Here is a 19,612-nt window from a genome sequence, read left to right as displayed (position 1 = left end):
TCTGCGCCCTTTCAGGGCTTGGGCCCTAATAATAATAATCCTAACGAAAACAATAGGGCCTTCGCCCTTTCAGGGCTTGGGCCCTAATAATCCTAACGAAAACAATAGGGCCTTCGCCCTTTCAGGGCTTGGGCCCTAATAATAATCCCACCGAAAACAATAGGGCCTTCGCCCTTTCAGGGCTTGGGCCCTAATAATAAATAATCCTACCGGAAACAATAGGGCCTTCGCCCTTTCAGGGCTTGGGCCCTAATAATAATAATAATAATAATAAATAATCCTACCGAAAACAATAGGGCCTTCGCCCTTTGGGCTTGGGCCCTAATAATAAACAGAGCAATTCCAAGAGGGTCCTCACACCATCGGTGCTCGGGCCCTAATAACCTGGTGGCCTTGTCTTTGTGGCATAAGATTACCATACTTGAACCTCCTAAAGATCTTGTACAAAAAATTCAAAAACATTTAATAGATTTTTTCTGGTCTGGCCCCAATTGGTTGAGGGTACGAGTATTGTTTTTGTCCAGGCAAGAAGGAGGTCAAGGTTTAGAGGACATAAAGTCAAGGATAAAAGCCTTCTGACTTTAGACAGCCCAGCGAATACTGTATGGTGATAAGTGCAGGCAGCTTGGCATTAGATTGTCAAATATTTCTCATGGACATTGAGAATCTTAATCTAACAGGATTGACAACTTTCTATAGATCAATGTTGAATGTATGAAAAGTGTTCAAGTTTTCAAGAGAACTAAGTGGGGTTCAAGACTTGTCAATTCAAGTCATGTCACCTTTATTTATGTAGCTCTTTTTACAATACAGATTGTTTCTAATCAGCTTTACAGTGATAACAGAAAAATAATAATACAAAGCTTGTTTCTAGAAGAAAAAAAGCGTCATAGTCCATCTTAAGTTCAGTGATGTTAATTTTTGTTGTAAAAAGTTATTTAGTTCATTTAGCCGCTCTGGAGAAAACCGTGATGTCATTGTCCAGCTCAGTTCAGTTCTCATATAATGGTGTCAATGCAGGCAGATCAATAATATTGTTGAATATTAAATGTCCCCAACTAAGCAAGCCAAAAGCCAAAGGTGACAAAGGCGAAAAAGGCGACTGTGGCAAGGAACCAAAATTCCATCAAGTGACAGAATGGAGAAAAAAGAAACCTTGGGAGAAACCAGGCTCAGTCGGGGGACCAGTCCTCCTATGGCCAACGAACGAACAGTGTATGATTATGATTCAGGCAGCATTGCAGGTCAAAAGTCAGATTGGATCAGAACAACCTTTAGTGGCAGAAGTGATAGTTCTATCATATTTGTAGCATGGAGTCGGCTTTGCAACCTTGGTTAAATTGAGTATACACAAGACAGAATTTCAACGGCATTGAGTCGAAGTGCTCCCAAGTGCTATTCCACCATACATTATAGTTATCCTTTTTACCTGCTTAGAAAAGCGCCACGTTTTATTTTGTGTCACCATACTTGGTCGTGTAACTACTCGTGTAACTGTATTTAAATAGGTAAAACGTGGAGGTGTTTGGTCGCTTCTAACTTCATCTCTGTTTGGATCCTAATGAATGAACTGGGCTAAGCTAAGTGCTATCAAAGTGTCGCCGCGCGCCAGAACGATTGAGTGCACGCACTGTGACGAGAGATGTATGTATCAACTCGTCTTAGTTAAGGGAATAACATAGTTTAATATGAAAAAACGGTAGAGTGTTCCTTTAAAAGCAGAACTTAAAAGTCAAGTTTTTCTCTCTCTCTTTCTCTTATCTTGCCTGATTGTGTGTGATTATTCCATGTCACTTACTGGCCATGTGCTGTTTTTTTGTCAGATTGTCCAGGCAACACAGGTATGTGCTTAGAGGATTTTGTCCCCACTCTGATTAACTCTCCTTCACTCATTCTAACTCTTATTTATCTTTCGATATTCATTAGTACTCCGAACAGCTGGAACCAGACTATATTGTTATGATTTGAAACTCTTTAAAACCTTTTCAAAGCTTTATAAAGTATCAAAATATGGAGACTGAATATTTTTTATTTATTGTTTATTTTATAATTTCTGTTCATTAACAGACAAATGGCACATTGAAATGATCAACTTCGACTTCCTATATTTAAATAAACATGCATGTGAAAACCATTCAGACACCTGTGCCTCCATGACACGGAAACTAGCAGAGCGTGGAGAGATTGGTCAGAGTGCACAAAGGTGCCATTGTTTGATCAAACACCCTCACCATCATAGAACACAGCAGCACACATCGGTACAGAGAGAGAGAGAGAGAGAGAGAGAGATGAGCAACACACGTAAGTTTACCTTTATTTCTTTATCGGTTTTGAGTCTTTAACTTGTTCAGTTGTTTGTTGTTCAGTTAATTTACTACTGTAAATTTCAAAAATATCAAATGTTGTAAATGTCTGTTACTCACAAGATTTGCTTTAACTAGAGTTAAGAAAAAAAGTTATAACTTTAAATTGTATTATAGCAAAACTGTGAAATCTAACTACATCTTAAATAGATTTAACTGTATCTTAAAACGTATAAATAATAATAGTTGAATACTTTCATAAAATATAAATTTAAACTAGATCATTTAAAATAAACTGGACAAGTAGATAAAAAAAAAAAAAAAAAAAAAAAGAAGAAAGTGAGTAGTGCTTTCTATGCCAACACTTGGCACTGGACAGTTGCTAGGGTGTTTTGAGTGGTTACAATGGTGACCCTGATTTCACCAAGTACATGTTCCTGCATCAACATCTTTGTGGACCTTGGAGCAACATTCCTATCAATTAATCAGATTTGAGGGGTCAAGTTGACAGTTTATGTCAAGTTTAGGCTTACAACCAGGGTTAGGTGCTTCTACATCAGTGTTATTCACCTATCATTTCCCTCTGATTTTAGGGAAGGGTAGGGTTAGGTTTAGGTTTATGGGTAGGTATAGGGTTAAGACTAAATTTCTGGACAAGAATGTTGTTCCAGGATCAACAAAATATATTGCGGTGACCTGATTACAATAGAGCCAACTCCCATGTCCAGTTCTGTCGACAAGATGTGGCTTTTGCATGTTGCTAGGGTGTGGCTAGACAGTTGTCCAGGTGATACTTCCAGAGCGGTGGGTTGCCTGAACTTTGTACTCCCCATGGGTTATAAAAGCCATATCATATCTCTCCTCTCTAAGCTGAAATATTTGACACCTCATTCATGGTTGTATGACAAACCTGTGGGAGAATTTATGAGCTGAAATTTTGTCCGAAAGAAGTATGCAGGACAATAGTAATATGCTTTGCATCATAAGCACCACTAACTAGAACAAAAATAATTACATATTTCACATAATTACATACAATATTTTAAATACAAAAATAATTACAATATTTAACAAAATTGAAGAACTATTGATGCATATTTTATTTACACCATCTTTTTTTTAGCGGCAGATCTCCTGATCATCTATGAGGCGGAGGCAGAGCAGTGGGCATCGTACCTGCGCTTCCACCTGAGAGGCCCCATTCCTGAGACTGGTATTTGTTGTTATGATATTGCTATGGTGACCAGTCGCCAGGATGACTTCCTGAGACTGAGAGAGTACAAATGTAAGCTGCTTATCCTGTCACGTGGCATGCTGGAGGGGCTATGCCAGCTCCGGCGGTTCTTTCTGGCTCGTGTATTGCGACCGGAGACCCGTGTGATAATTCTCCTGTGTGGGGTGGAGAGCCTGGATCCTCTGCTGGAGCTAGTTCCACTGAAGGGTGAGGAGTGCCTCCAGATCTCCAGCGAGCAGGACCCCCAGGACTATCGATTGGCTGTGGCAGAGATTGTACACAAAGGTGAGGAGGTGAAGGTGTTGGTCGGTAGCCTAGATTGCTCCAAGGGGACTCTCCCTGTAGTAAAAAGTAGCATAAGTCACTCTGGATAATTAATAGTAAATGAATAAATGTTTCCCTCGAAGGACCTTAATCATCTCACAGGTAAATCTTAAAAGGTAGTGCTCTGCCATTGAAACTCTCACTAGTAAATCTACTGTGACTTTGTGGCATTTTGTGGCATTCAGAAATCCTGATGTGTGACATAAGGAGGTCTGATTTAGTAAGAGTGGGATTTAGACTATAGACTACACATTGAATTGTTGGTCTACCCAGCTGAAAGTATTAACCCCCATGAAGAAGTTGCATTGTGACAAATAGCTTGTTGTTGCAGGTTAAGCAGCACCTACTGTATGTGGGGAGTTTAATCAGGTTTACATTTTGCTGCTATAAATGGTGGTCTTGGAGACTGTAATTATGGAACTGTGTGAGGAGAGGGCCAGAGACAGAGCTGTTCTTGGCACATGTGAGGCTTCATTATCCCTCCTATCCCTCCTCTGAAAGGGAATTACTATCATCCCTTAACTACATCACAATCTGCAGTTCTTTTGAGAATAATGTAGTTGACACATTAACGAACTGGGCATATATACAGTACAGACAGACCATTGTTGTTTAATATACATTTTTACTTCTGTCAAGCTCAGCCAATTTGGATGTTAGGGTATTCAATTTCAGACATTGAGATTGGATTTATGTCTTCATGACTATGAATTACAGGGCGTATTACACACAGTTCCTTACTTGACAGTACTACCCAATAGTGGAACACATCTCTCAGGAGGTTACTATTCATAAACCTGAACTGGTTTTGTTATTAATGCTTCTGAAATCCCTTCTGCAGCAGTGAAAAGTTTGCCACATGTTTATATGAGAACACTGTGTACTGTATTATCCACTGAGTGAGAAGCGGTGAGTGCAATTATAGTTTATTTGCTACATCAGTTTTGAGACTTAGACCCTTTTTTAAACCAGTGTTTCATGTGTAATGGAGACGAGAGTTTCACCACATTTAATGCCTGTACAGCTTCTTGAAGCTCCATCTTAAAAAACAGTTATGCAAATGAACAGCTATCTAATAAAGAACAAAGTGGTTAGTTTCAACTGTAGCTTTGCATACCATATTACTCATAAAATAATGTATAGCCTTAAACATCATTCAGATTATAATGACAGAAATGCAGCGATGTGCCCGTACACTGTTCTTTTACAGTTTGATGCGGTAAGAAGTGCTGCTTTTTGCTGATGGATGCTTCAGCACAGGACAAACAATATGCAAATGTGTGCACTTCCTCATGCGTCAAACTCAGTACTTATCACTGAATATGTAAATCTTGATCACCTCCTCTGGGAGTAATTTACCTTGCTGTGAAAATGGTCACTTTGCAATGAGGTAAACATTCTCTTTAGCAGTTCTTATTATTAGATCCATTTAAAAGTGAGAGTAACAGTAGCAACAAATGCTTTTGAAAAATTCTGTAAATATGTACATTTTAAAATAATTCCTCTGATAACAGGGGTGGTAAAGAAATTTAACAATGTACTTGAAAGTACCTGCAAGTTTTCAGTGGTTAGTAAGAAAAATATTTAAAGATGGGTAACACTTTATAATAAGTATACATTAATAAAGTACTCATAAATTAATCATTTGTAAACTATTAGTTTATAATTAATTCATAGTTTATATTTTGTAGACTCTAGATTGTTAATATAAGCATATAATTAGCCTATATACAAATTGTCACTTTTGGTTTTTGATTTTGTTTCATATCCATGTTTTCATGTCAAACTTTGCTCCAGTGGAATCCTTACACAAATGGCCTAGTGGTTAGTGTTGTTGCCTCACAGCAAGAAGGTCGCCAGGGGTCCTTTCTGTGGAGTTTGCATGTTCTTCCTGTGTCATTGTGGGTTACCCCACAGTCTAAAGACATGTAGGTTAGGTGAATTGGAGAGTCAAAATTGCCTGTGTGTGAGAGCCCTGTGATGGACTGGCCATCTGTTTAGGGTGCTTTCCCCTGCCTCTGGCCTAGAGAAACTGGGATAGGCTCCAGCCCTATGACCCCTAGATATTCCTATAAGGGATAGCTAGATATGTAAAGAGTTAAATAGTTTTTTTTTTAATGCTTTGTGTCCTAACACTAACCCTAACTGATGCAGTCAAATTATAACAATGTGATCTCATAGGTATTTGTATGTATTTTTTTCTGCCACACGTACACTTACTTACATTTGCATAGTCACAAAATTGACAGTATTATTAGGGCTGTCAAGCGATAAACATTCTTCAAAATAAATTTAGATAAACAGAATTTACAATTTTGGACAAACTATGCCCAAAATATGAAATTATTATTTTTGTTTTTAATGAAATGATACTCTAAATAAGAAATTAAAACTGCCAGTAGGTGGCATAAAATGTGTAAATGAGGAAGTTGAGTTATTCACAGTGGCAGATTAAGAGTCTTTGGTCTTTGACACCAAACTCAGGACATGCGTTAATGAGAACTGACAAAGGAGCACTTAAACAAGGGAACTTATATACACTGACAAACAATGATAACTAATTAGACCACAGCTGCACTATATGAATAATCAAATGACTAACTATGGTGACATATTAATGAACTAAGTTAGGTGGGGAGGCTGTGAAAACAGAAAGCAAAAACAAAAGGTGTGCCCGACATCGACTGTGTCGGGCTGGATGTAACTGATCGGCGAGAGTTGCTGCGTGCAGGCGGGGAGGAGCTGAAAATGGAGACATACATGCATACTTTACCACAGCTGAAATGAAATAAATGCAATATTTGTCAAATACACATACTTTTCAGAGACATTTTCATTCAATACTTAATGTACTGCTTAATACAGTGTCTGTTTGTACAAGAATAAAGATCAACATAATCCTATACTATCAATGAAGTGAGGTCTACGTTTTTTTAATCAGTTTTATTTTGATAAACATGAAATAATATAGAGATTTTACTGTTAAAAGAGATTTTACTGTTATAAAAATGCCTCGGTTACGACTGTAACCTCGGTTCCCTGAAGAGGGAACGAGACGCTGCGTCGATTGACGTTAAGGAAACGCTTCGCGTGATGACGTATTGAAGCACATGTAAAATCAGTCCAATGGTGTGATGGAACGTCAGAGGCGGGTGACGTCAATAACCAGGAAAGTCAAAGTCAAAGTCAAAGTCAAAGTCAAGTTTATTTCTAGAGCACATTTAAAACAACAGAAGTTGACCAAAGTGCTGTACATCCCACATCATGAATCAACAACAACAAAAATAAAATGACATCAAAAGACAAAAACACACATTTCTCAAACTGAACTAAAAGCCAAGGAAAATAAATGTGTTTTAAGACTAGATTTAAAAGCAGATAGTGTTGGGGCCAGCCTCACAGACAATGGTAAATTATTCCATAGTTTAGGGGCCGCAACTGAAAACTGGAAACTATAAAGCCTGCCCAAAACAGAGCCGCGCTAGCTTCGTAAAATTGTGAAGGCACGTAGGAGATATGGCGAGGTGACGCAGCATCTCGTTGCCTCTTCAGGGAACTGAGGTTACAGTCATAACCGAGGCGTTCCCTTTCACGGGGAACTCGCGCTGCGTCGATTGACGCTAAGGGAACATCTATGCCAATGCCACCATAGCGACAAGTGTCTGTCCAGTGTGAAATCACGAGGAGCAGCACTAGGACGAGAGCACCTGGGACCCTGGTGTAGAGTCCAAGTTCAAAGTGTAGAACCTTACAAATGTGTGCGGTGAGGACCAACCTGCCGCATCACAAACATCTTGGAAAGCAACTCCTGTTATAAGGGCCTTGAATGCCGCCATACTCCTAGTAGAATGGGAACGGACAGCCATAGGTGAAGGCTACGACTGATTCATAAGCAAGTGAGATAGCCTCAACCACCCACTTGCTCATTCTCTGCTTAGATGCAGGGGACCCTTTGTTAGGGGGCCCAAAACATATGAACAACTGTTCAGATTTAGGCCACAGTGCAGCTCTGTGGACATAGGCATCTAGCGCCCTGACTGGGCATAGCAGATTATTCTTTTCCTGGTCCAAGTTCTGGAAGGGAAGAGGACAAAAGGCCTGCAGCATGATAGATCTGGCCACATTAGTGGCTGGATCTAGTGGCCACAAAAACCATTTGGTCCTGAGCTACCACTGCAGGGGTCTCATGTACAGCAGTCCAAAAGGTATCACATTGGACGCTGCTGCCATCAGACCCAACAGCCTCTGAAACTATTTGACAGTGAGTGACTGGCCTAGCTTTATTCTTTTCACAGCTGAAAGGATAGACTAGGGATGTGCCGGTAAACTTGACAACCGCGCCACCGCGGTGGCTGAGTAGCACCGGCGGTGGTCCACCAAAACAATTTTTTTTGTATGTGAATGCTGTTTTACATGAATATTATAACACGAGTGAAGCACAAAGCTTTGTTTAGAAAATAAATAATAGGTAAGCAATTAAATGTTACATCGCAGCCATAGAAAAATTTGGATTCATGACGAATGAGGGAGTTGTGCGTGAGCCCATAAATTTAAGCTTTGTTGGCTTTGAATTCTGGTTTGTGATCTGGTCACCCGATTATCAGCAAATTTAACAATATTCCATTAGTTATTCCATATAGAAAGTTTGAATTGTCTACTTTTAAACAAAACGAAAATAAACTGACTAGCCTATGCTTATGTATTCCGTATGAAGTGTGCATTTCTCTCTATAGGCGTGTTCACTGCCAAGATGACGAGTCAGCATTGTCAACTTCATCTTTGCAGCCCGACACTGACACAGAAAACACTAGTTTATTAATAAACATTTCAAATGTCTCCTTGCTATATTTGACACATTCATAATCATGACTTTTGCCGGTTCTTTGTGACAGCTGTTATGTGCGTTATTGGCAGCGTCACCCTCTGGTTACATGAACACGTCACCACCGCATCAGCACCAGAACATGGAGATTTCTTTTAGAGAATAATCGCACAACCTATTAGATATTCTATAATTAAATCAACTAATCGAATATTCAAAAATCGTGACTCATCCCTGCATGGAATCTCTTGTTTCTTCATGGAATCTTCACTCGCATCTCACTCATTCCGAAGGGGATTATAAACGTTTCTTCCTTGGTTCGCTTTTAATTAGGCCTATTATTTTCATATTCTTTACTGTGGTAAAGTAGAAAAAACGCTGTAGGACAGATAGCCTACATTTTTACTTGTACGTCAAATTCTTTAACACAGTTTGTGCTTGTTATTAGACATGGTAATTGGTAAGGCGCGACAAGTTTATTTGTAAAGCGTTTTTTACGCTCGGGTGATTTTAGTTTCACTTTCTCTGGCAGTGCAATATCAAACATAGCCTGAATGCCTTGCCCTTGTGGAAGATAAAATTCGCTCTTCATACCTTTTACAAGAAGTAGAAAACATGAAGATATCAGAAAAGAGATCGATGGTCTCTTACCTGCTCGTGTCCCACATCCCTCTCAAAGCGCAGAGCGGTAGGCTATATCACGCGTCTTTGTGTGTAAATATTAAACGAAAGTGTTTCTTTTTTTTTTTTGAGATTCAACTTTATTATATTATTTACCAGTATAAGTTACCAGTATTTACTGATATTTATTTTAATACTTTGCAGGCTAATAAAATAAACACTTTTTTGCTCAAATAAACCCTTTTTTTTTTTAAACAACCCCACAACCACCGCACCACCACCGGTAGTTGGTCCATTACCACCGCGGTGGTAAAAAACTGCCACCGTCACAGCCCTAGGATAGACTCTATGCATGCCAGTGACAGGCGTGCCTGCATCAACATTGAGTCCCACACCATGCCTAGAAAAGTGGTTCTCTGTAGTGGAGAAAGCACACTCTTCTTGCCGTTTAGCCGTAACCCCAACTCTTTCATGTGGGCGAGAACGACATCTCAATGCCGAACCGCCAACTGATGCGACTGAGCCAGAATCAACCAATCGTCGATGTAGTTCATGATGCGAATACCCTGCAGGCGCAGAGGCCCCAGAGCTGCATCTACGCATTTCGTGAAGGTGCAGGGTGATAGTGCTAGGCCGAACGGAAGAACTCAATATTGGTAAGCTTTGCCCCCAAAAGCGAACCTCAGGAACTTCCTGTGATATGGAAGGATGGATATATGGAAGTACACGTCCTTTAGATCTATCGTGACAAACCAGTCCTCGGATCTGATCTGTGGCACAATTTGTCTCAGTGTTAACATTTTGAACTTTAGTTGCATGACAGAGTCGTTTAGCACTCCCATCTTTCTTTGGAACTATGAAATACCGGCTGTAGAACCCGGTTTCCCTGTTTGAGAGAGGTACATATTCTATGGCCCCTTTCTCCAACAGGGTTTCCACTTCTTGTTCCAATACCAGAACCTGCTCGGGGCAAGACCCGAACTGTATTTGATACCCTTTTTCTATGGTCTGCAGGACCCAACGAGAGACATTTGGCAGTAGCTTCCATGCTGCCAAACATTCTACTAGTGGTACCAGCCTCTCGAGACTGGCTTCTGGTTTTTGTTGTGCATTCAGCCCGACGCCCTGTAACGGCGAACCGGCAGGGAACGACCGAACTGACTGCTCTGGAGCCCTCCTCAGAGGGGACGGGCATCCCAAGGCCACTTCGTTTCCGAGTGGACATGTGCTCGCCAGAGACCGCTGCGCTGTGAAGCACAAAAGGTAGCAGGGTTGGCAGAACGGTACCCAGAGGGCAGCTCTTCAAATTCATGAGACTGAGGTGGCGAATCCTCAGAATCTCTTGCATCGACACTGACAACGTCCAGTTCCTCAGAACTAGATAGTTGCAGTGTCTGTGCCTCAATCGGGGCAGAAGGAACCGCAGCGCGTGCTTCCAAACCCTGAGAGAAGGCACTGGATCTATCAGGTGAAGGCAGAGATCAGGCTGGGCCTCTAACCCAGCTGATAGATCCCACCCTCCCCCATCACTCTGTGTGACTCTCAAGTCACCGTGGTGGATTCCTTCCGTTTCCTGGGTACAATCATCTCCCAGGACCTTAAGTGGGATCTGAACATCACCTCCATCATCAAAAAGGCTCAGCAGAGGATGTATTTCTTGCGGCAGCTGAAGAAATTCAGCTTACCTAAGAAAATGATGGTGCACTTTTATATCGCCATCATTGAGTCCATTATCACCACCTCCATTACCATCTGGTACAATGCTGCTACCGTCAGGGACAAGGGCAGGCTGCAGCGTATTATTCGCTTGGCAGAGAAGGTGATTGGCTGCAATCTTCCATCACTTCAGGACCTATACGCCTCTAGGACTCTGAGGCGAGTAGGTAAGATTGCAGCTGACCCCTCCCACCCCGGACATAAACTGTTTCAGACTCTTCCCTCTGGCAGGAGGCTGCGGTCCATCATGACCAAAACCTCTCGCCACAAAAATAGTTTTTTCCCATCTGCAGTTAGCCTCATTAACAAACCACGGGTCCCTTATTTAGTCCATTTTATATTGTATTTGTATTGTCCTGTAGAGATTGAGAATAGAGAATTGACAGTAGTGATTATAATTGTATTGTCCATTCTATATTTGTATATTTTTATATTTTATGTCAACTGTATTTTTGTCTACATGTAGCACCTTTTTAACCAAAGCAAATTCCTTGTATGTGTAAAACACTACTTGGCAATAAAGCTACTTACCTTACCTTATAACTGTCTCGTATCTTTTAATGCAAAACAAAGTTATATAACGCAATAAAAGGGGATTCAGTTTACCTAATATTTACTCAAGAAAGAAAGATGCTTCCTGAATGACAAAACAATATATTCCTTTTTTATCTTTTTTATATCCTTATGCAAATAAAAATAATTGTCAACAGCAACCAAAAAACAAATACAAGAAAAGCAGCTACACAAGAAATTATCAATAGGTGGCACAATTCAATAAGGTGAAAATCAGTCTGTGTAAGCCTTGTAACAGACAAGGCATAGTTCATCAAACAATGTCCAAGGTTGAAGCAGTCCTTTAGTAGATGAATAATCCAACCATCTGCGATGAATTTACTCCAAAAGACAACAGTTCTCATGCATCAGACTCTTCCAAATCAGGAGCAGTATGAGTAAGCCAAATTCCCAAGCTTACATTCCTCTGGACTTTAAATCCATATTTAAAGTGCATCATGGAGGGTTAAAGTCACTGATAAAGAGTCCTTCTAAAATACATACAAGATAAACTGTATCAAACTTCTTAGCAAAAAAAACATCAACAATATCATCATCAAGGCATGCTATTTAAATATCAGGAAAAAAAACAAATCCTTACTTTAAGTTGAGCTTGAAATGTAACATTTCCCAACCAGGACATAGCACAAATGCAGTTAAGCCATGGGCTGCGTTCGAAACCGCATACTCAATGAGTAGGTACTTAATTTCAATGAGTACTTACTTAACGAGCGCTAAAAGAGTAGATACTTTATAGCCAGATCTCGTTGAGTATGAATGAGAACCGGACATCTGCCATGTTGACGTTATCATGTGACCTACGACGCGTTATCACAAGCGCAACAACTTAAAAGATTTGAACGACACGCTTAATTAATCTGTCTGTAAATATCATGATATTGATTAAACTTGCTCATTTTGTGGTCTTTTTGAAAAAACTGCTTCCCATTTATTTTGTGAGTACATTTAGGGTTGATTTAAGTTCTTATATTTAACCCTACTAATGTGACCCACCGTTTTATCCTTAACGATATTTATTTTTATTACGAAATCCCAAAATTGTCATCTCTTGAATATGTTGTTAATTTCTTTATTTTATATCCAAACATTTTCATCCATAAGCAAAAGTGGCTTACTGCTTTGTTTTCCTCTTTTTCTTGTTAAATTTAACTCTCGTTTCATCCCTCAGGCCTATAAATAACAGAAAATGCTTTTTTTTTTAAATGTATTATATAATTAATTATTTAAGAAAATAAATATTGATATTCAACCTTATAGGTTTTTTCCTGTGTATAAAATATCATATGTTTGCAAACCCATGATTGATATATATATATATATATATATATATATATATATACATACATAGCCTACATGATATACCTCATAACATCAGTAACTCGACAGCCCTACCTAGAACGGTTTTCCTCAGCGTTTGTAATGTCTGCACAAAGGGAGATTCACCTTTGGAGAAAACTGTTGATTTTATACTCGAAAAATTTAAGTATCATTATTAAAAATTAATATTACCCCAGAATGAATTGCATTGCTATTCCAGCCCCAAAACATACAATAATAACAACGATAAATGCTGATCAATTAATTATATTACTTTTTACTGTAAATTATATAATTCAATAAAACAAACAAAATGTAATGTATGTCATTTGAAATAGCTATGCATGAATACACTCTAGATGTGTATATAGTGAACATCTACATTTTCATTCAAACAATAAATAAAGCATTAATTAATTGTATTTTATTTACTGACAACAATGAGAAATATTAATAAATTAGTAAAAGAATGAATCAAAGTCACCATCACACAATAAACAAATGCATATACAAGTCAACACATGAAACAAAGCTTTATTAAAACTACAGTCAATCATGTATGTATGTAGGCTACAGGCGCTGAACCACATCATTCTGCCATCTCAACACAGCGGTTCCCATTCTGCGGCTCTGATGAATCAGCTGACCGCCAGAGGTGAGCCGTGCCTTCGTGCCGGAGGTTGTTGCGTGATGTGTTGTGCTTCACAATCTGAGGCAATAGAGCTTTTTTTCCACAAATGCCGCCACATCATCTTTCCTTGCAGGTCCTGCTCCACCACAAAAGCTGTGCAGCAAATGCACAGAAATCAAGAATCAGAAAAGTGCTGTAATAGCTCTGTTTGAAACTACAATAATTAAAATAAACTACAACTTAATATTTAAATAGTTGTTGTATTCATTTCTGTAATGTCACAGAGCCTTTGATTGTAGCATTCAGCTTCATGAGCCACTCTCCACCGGATAAACACACATCTGTTCATCTGTCCCTGTAACATCCAGACCAGACTCACATTACCTCTGTGATTTATGAGCTCAACACTACATTTACATGTTGAGGTTGTTTTAACTTTTTATCCTACATAAATGTTCCTTAATTTATCAACAGTACTAATGGACAAATAAAATAGATAACTTATGTTTAGTTACTTTATAGATTTGTTCTACATAATAGCACACATACATCACTCAGATGCCTATTTCATATCTATATTAGACGTATTAATCTGCAATTCTTATAGAAGATTTTCTTGCCAGATATTAAATAGACATTTAGTAATTGTATTTAAGATGTATACGGTTTAAAATGTATGCAAATCCACTTTGGAGACGTATATGTGTCCTTACTGGAGCTTCTCTGTTAGCTACATAATAAAATGTGATTTACAGCAAAATCACAAATATAGCGTCTTTACATCTTCAACAATTCAACAGTTTATTGTACAGTAGTTCAACACATGCGATCATTTGATTTGTAATACTCACATTTGAAAACAGTCTCGTCCGTCATCCTTTCCGTCACGTTCGAGTATGACCTATCCTTCTTCTTCTTTTTTATGACGTATCCTCTCGCGTGGCCTCCTGGGATAGAAGAGTATCCATCGTTGAGCACTCAAAAATCTGGGCGGAAGCGAGTAAGCCATCCGGGAACTTCTCGCCTACTCTTTTATGAATACTGATGTTTCGAACGTACTGCTTCCTTCACGTACTGTTTTCGCCTACTATATAGTAGGAAAGTAGGCATATTCGAACGCACTTAAGTCCGAATCTCGCGATAATTAGTACGTCACCCAGGTAATTCTCGCCTACTCTTTTGGATTCATACATACTTTTTCGCTCGCCTACTCTTTTTCCCATACTAAATAGTAGGGAAGTATGCGGTTTCGAACGCAGCCATGCTTTCTACTGCTGCTTTACTACTCTCTTCCTCTACAAACCCCCCTTTACTTAAGAGAATATTCCGGCACAATAGCACCCCTAGTGGTGTGGAAGAAAGACTGCAGTAAAATGACTTCGTAACAGACTTGTCTGTTACAACCTTACCTTACCTTACCTTGCGAACCCCATGTCTGTGAACGCGAGCCTGAGTGTCCTTGCTAAAGAACGCCAGGTGAGATCGGAGTGTCCGCATCGGAAGCACATCATAGTGCTCACAGCCAGCACCCTTGAGTGCTGAATGTGCATGCTCCTAGCCCCAAACAAGCTACACAAAGAATGTGTGTGTCCACACGTTAAAGGGATACTTCACCTCTGGAAAGATGAATGTGTATTTAAAATGGGTCATTTATGTAGAAGAAATGTGAAATCATTTTTTTATTTGGAGCTTTCTAGACTGAGAAAAGCCAGCAAATGTATTTTTGGCTTATGTGGATGAAAGACAACAACTCCCAGAATACACTTGCTTCACTGCCCTAGGAGGCCACTCCCAAGCCACGCCTACCGTTAAGAGCGCACAGTTAAACAACAAGGCTTAGTGGTAGTAGCCTTTATTGTCACTTAGTCACAAGTACCAGCGAAATTAGCCATCAACCTGTCCATACAAACATACATACAATATGACAAGGGGGTAGACAGGACAGGAAGACAGGGGAGGAAAAAAAATACAGCATGACATGAGGAGAGGTGAGGAGAAAAAAAGGCAACCCCCAGACTATGCTCCTGTAAGGAGTACAGTTTGGGAACAGGAAAAAAAACCACCTCAGCAACATTAGCACATACTAGACGAGACGAGAGGAGCAAATCAGGGGAGGTAAGGGAGAGGAGGGGAAGAAAATGCGACCGCCTTCGTTGAGAGCCAAAGAGAAGCTACTAGCTACTCACTTTGCAACTAGTGAGTCTCCGTGACGAGTCTATCGAGATCGCCCAAAACTTCCGGGATTCGGCTTTTGTGTTCTACAGTCGCCATTCATTGTGTTTACTGTGGCGAGCAGGACGAGACTGAGGGTCGTGGGAGAACGATGAGAGGTCGGTGGCGTGATTACCGATGAGCAGGACACGCTGCAGTCAAAGAGTCTGTGAGACGCACCGGTCTCGTATCTCTCACGGAGGAGCGGGAATTTTCTTAGCAATGTTAAAACTCACATCAACCGATCACTTGTTTAGCGTTCATGTAAACACTACATTCAGATTCACCAATCGGAATGAATTCAGTTAGATTGAAACAAAAGGTGTGCATGTAAACAATGAATGGCGACCGCAGAAAGTAAAAGCCGAATCCCGGTCATTTTGTCTCGGAAAAAGAGGATGGTAACCCCTACTACTCAGCTTTCTCCACAGAACAAGAGCCTGCTAGCTTAGCTTCCAAAGAAAGACGGCGGATACTATGTGTACATTCTGTGAGTGAGATCCCACCCTCTATGGGCGGGTTGAAAACATGCGGGACAGCCGCTTCGTCATCACTCAAAGCGTTCCCTTAGCGTCAATCGACGCAGCGCGAGTTTCCTTGAAAGGGAAATATATTTGTGAGCATTTGTGGAACTGAATGTGTGAGAATAAACACTGTGAATCTGGCCAATCGTGAAACAGCTGTGTCATCATCCGAGCTTGTGCAGACGCTCTTGAGAAGCTGCACTGGCTGAGTTCTCCGGCTGCTCTCAAGTTGCTCACGATACTTTGATGGCATACGTCACAGTAATGTGGCGTCTGCGCTGTCTTCAAGTCAGCCACTAGGGATGCACCAATACCGATACCAGTATCGGTATCGGGCCCGATACTGAGCTCATGTACACTTACTCGTATTCGTAAAATGATCCGATACCAACAACCGATACCATGCAGCGTTTGTACACGATATAGCTTACCGGTCACACGAGACACAGCCATCTTCTAACTGTATACATACTGGGAACTATATTCTCAGAAAGCGAAGCACTGATACTTGGGCGGAGTGATTTGCTCGCAGCACCTGAGAAGCCCTGTGGTGAGGAGCAGAGAGTTCGCTCAGAGTTGGAGTAAATCACTCCGCAGAAGTAGCAGTGCTTCACCTTCTGAGAATATAGTTCCCAGTATGTATACGGTTAGAAGATGGCTGTGTCTCATGTGACCTTGTTATTTGTACACGCTGTGACTATACAAATCACAACATGTAAATAGGAAAATGTTGGCGTTATTTTGTCACTTATTGGGAGCAGTATGCTAGCTGGAGCCGTTTACCTCCAGTCTTTGTGCTAAGCTAGGCTAGCGGTGGGTACGTCAGACAGAGTTACGGCACGCACGGAGATGAAAAGGGTATGTATGGACTTATCTAACTCTGGGGGATATGGTAAATAAGCTAAAGTCCCAAAAAGTTCCTTTACAATATCAAAATAGTCACTAACCACAACTGTTTTATAAAAAAAAAGTATAAAAGATTTACTAAGAACAAGTAGGTCAGTAATTAAATGTGTCTTGTCAAAATCACTTTTCAGATCACAAATCCATTCAAATTTACATTCAAAACATAAGGGCCCAAGAAAAGAAAATAGCCGACAACTCAGACTCACTGTCTGGGCAGAACTCTAGGGAGCAGAAGCCTCAGAAGAACTCTCTAAAGCGAGAGGCAGCCTTACAACGTCCTACGCTCAGGACAGCTTACCAAGGAGGCTTACAGAATGCCTAAGGACTCGATACTGCTATCCAGGCAGAGTTCGGTTATCCACAGGAGCGGGGCAGTTTTGTGCAGACAGAAATGTTTTCCATAAAGTCTGTCTCATGCAAAACACCCTAATTGTTTAATAATAATGTGGCGAGCAGGACGAGGCCGAGGGCCGTGAGAGAATGGCACGGAGCCGGTGGCGTGATTACTGATGATGCATCGGTCTCGTATCTCTCACGGAGGATCAGAAGTATAAAAGGAGGAGCGACGATCGTGAAGGACGAGAGAGGACCAGGCCTGGACTATGTTATGTTATGTTATATTTTGTTAGGTGTGGTAGCAGTCGTCTGTGAGGGACTGCCATCTTTACTTTCATTTTGTTGTTTGTTTATTTTATGATTATTAAAGTTTGTTTGAATGTTCGCCGGTTCCTGCCTCCTTTTTCCCACAACAACTAACCTTGCTACAAACAACAATTACTACACTCTTCTGTCTCTAATTCCTCAGAATTAGATACAAGCATAGATCAATAGTATTATTTGAGCCAACAAGAGGAGCCAAAAAGGAAACTTACTGTTTGACTTGTCCCTGTTCTGCCTACGACCCGTGCTTAATCCCGGCTCACCGTAATGGTGGCCGTGGGACCCGCACTGCAGATCATCCCTGATCATCCCTCTGGAGAGTCAAGCCTAGGTGGAACCAATTATTGGGACCGCATCGCGAAAAGCGAGAACAGACACGAACGCATCACTATGAGTGCCTTAGAACGCGCTCGTGCAAATGCCAACTACTATCCCTCAGGAGTAAAAAAACTCATTACCTGTCACTTGTAGTCAGTTTAGTGAATGCATCATACAAAAAACATCCAGCTTATTTGAAGTGTTGACAGCTTCCACCCAAATGCATCTACATCCCTACATCCCTCGAGAATAGGGACAGCGCGAACTGAGATTGCTAATGTCAAGTTCATTGTCACGTTTAGACTCATGCTTTAGACACAAGTCATGCCGAAGGCATTCCCCATAGCAACCCCTAGGGGACGCAGCGCTAGTTCCCTTTCGAAAGGGAGATACAGAAACCAAAAGCAGGGAGGGTGCACAGAAACCATGAGAACGGACTAAAAAGTCCATACAAAACAAAAGGCACAATACCGGGATCGTGACAATGTGAATGATCTAGCTGGAGTTTATATAATAATCATTTTGATGAGGTATGGGGGAACACAATAAATACATTTTAAAATGAATAAGAGGTCACTAGTGAGGAGAATTAAAGTCAACATGAAATGTTGGGTAGTCTTTTTTTCCATATTGTGACATATATCTACGGAGCCCCTAAAGGGTGGTGGAAAAAATGTGAAAACTTTTTTTCTTTCAAATATTTTACGTTCCCTCGAGAAACTTTGCGATCCCTCGCAAAACTTTTGCGTTCCCTCACAAAGTTATTTGCGTTCCCTCGCAAAGATATTTGCGTTCCCACATTATTTTGATTAAAAATAATGAGGGCACATGAATTTTAAAATAATGATGTGCAAAGACATCATTTATAATAAATATTCCATAAAAAACTTTGTGTCAATTTTTATTTCATAGTAACTTTAAATTCTGTAATAGAATTTTGATTCCGCAGTGTAGAACAAGTCAGCATTCTATACAGCTCAATTCTTTGTTCTTTGTTGGCAAGCCAGCCAAAAGACCATTTCAGTAAGTCTGGAACATAGTAAGTCTGGATGTAAGGCAATGTTTTCAATAACAGAAATTAATTTCATAAACTGCCACAGAGGGGAAAAAGTGTGCAGTAAATGTGTAAGAGATATCAGGCCTTTCTCTGTGAGCATCTTCATATTTCCTCACAGTTTATATCATCAGTAGTTCATTAATACGGCATGCTTCTCCAGGTGTACAGACAGCAGCAGTGGGTGGAAGATCAGTCCAGGAGTTGAAAGTAGAGAAGAAACTGTCTAATAGTACTCTTGTCGCTAATAAGACTTTATTGGTCCTACCCAGCCGTGTACCATGTGAGGTAAGACACAACACAATTATTATTTTTTTTTCACCTACTTAAATCGTCAGCTACTTAAAGGGATGGTTCACCTAAAAAAGTCGCCCTCAAGTACTTACCCTCATGTTGTC

The 19,612-nt window shown here is 40.3% G+C and overlaps 1 protein-coding gene across 1 annotated transcript in view; it reads left to right on the top strand.

Annotated features, from left to right (window-relative positions):
- The first annotated feature begins 2,268 nt into the window (after positions 1-2,268).
- LOC311287329 (B-cell scaffold protein with ankyrin repeats-like) overlaps positions 2,269-19,612 on the top strand; it is a 122,570-nt gene continuing 105,226 nt past the window's right edge. The window contains exons 1-3 of the mRNA XM_084404077.1: positions 2,269-2,301; positions 3,427-3,822; positions 19,378-19,502. Of these exons, the coding sequence (XP_084260203.1) occupies positions 2,289-2,301; positions 3,427-3,822; positions 19,378-19,502 (534 nt within the window). The 5' untranslated portion in view covers positions 2,269-2,288. The remainder of the gene's footprint in view (positions 2,302-3,426; positions 3,823-19,377; positions 19,503-19,612) is intronic.

The sequence above is a fragment of the Rutilus rutilus genome, assembly GCF_951802725.1.
Source record: "Rutilus rutilus genome assembly, chromosome: 3".
NCBI classification, from domain to species: domain Eukaryota; kingdom Metazoa; phylum Chordata; class Actinopteri; order Cypriniformes; family Leuciscidae; genus Rutilus; species Rutilus rutilus.
The sequence above is the reverse complement of the archived record's forward strand: the minus strand, read 5'-3'. Positions and strand labels throughout refer to the sequence as shown.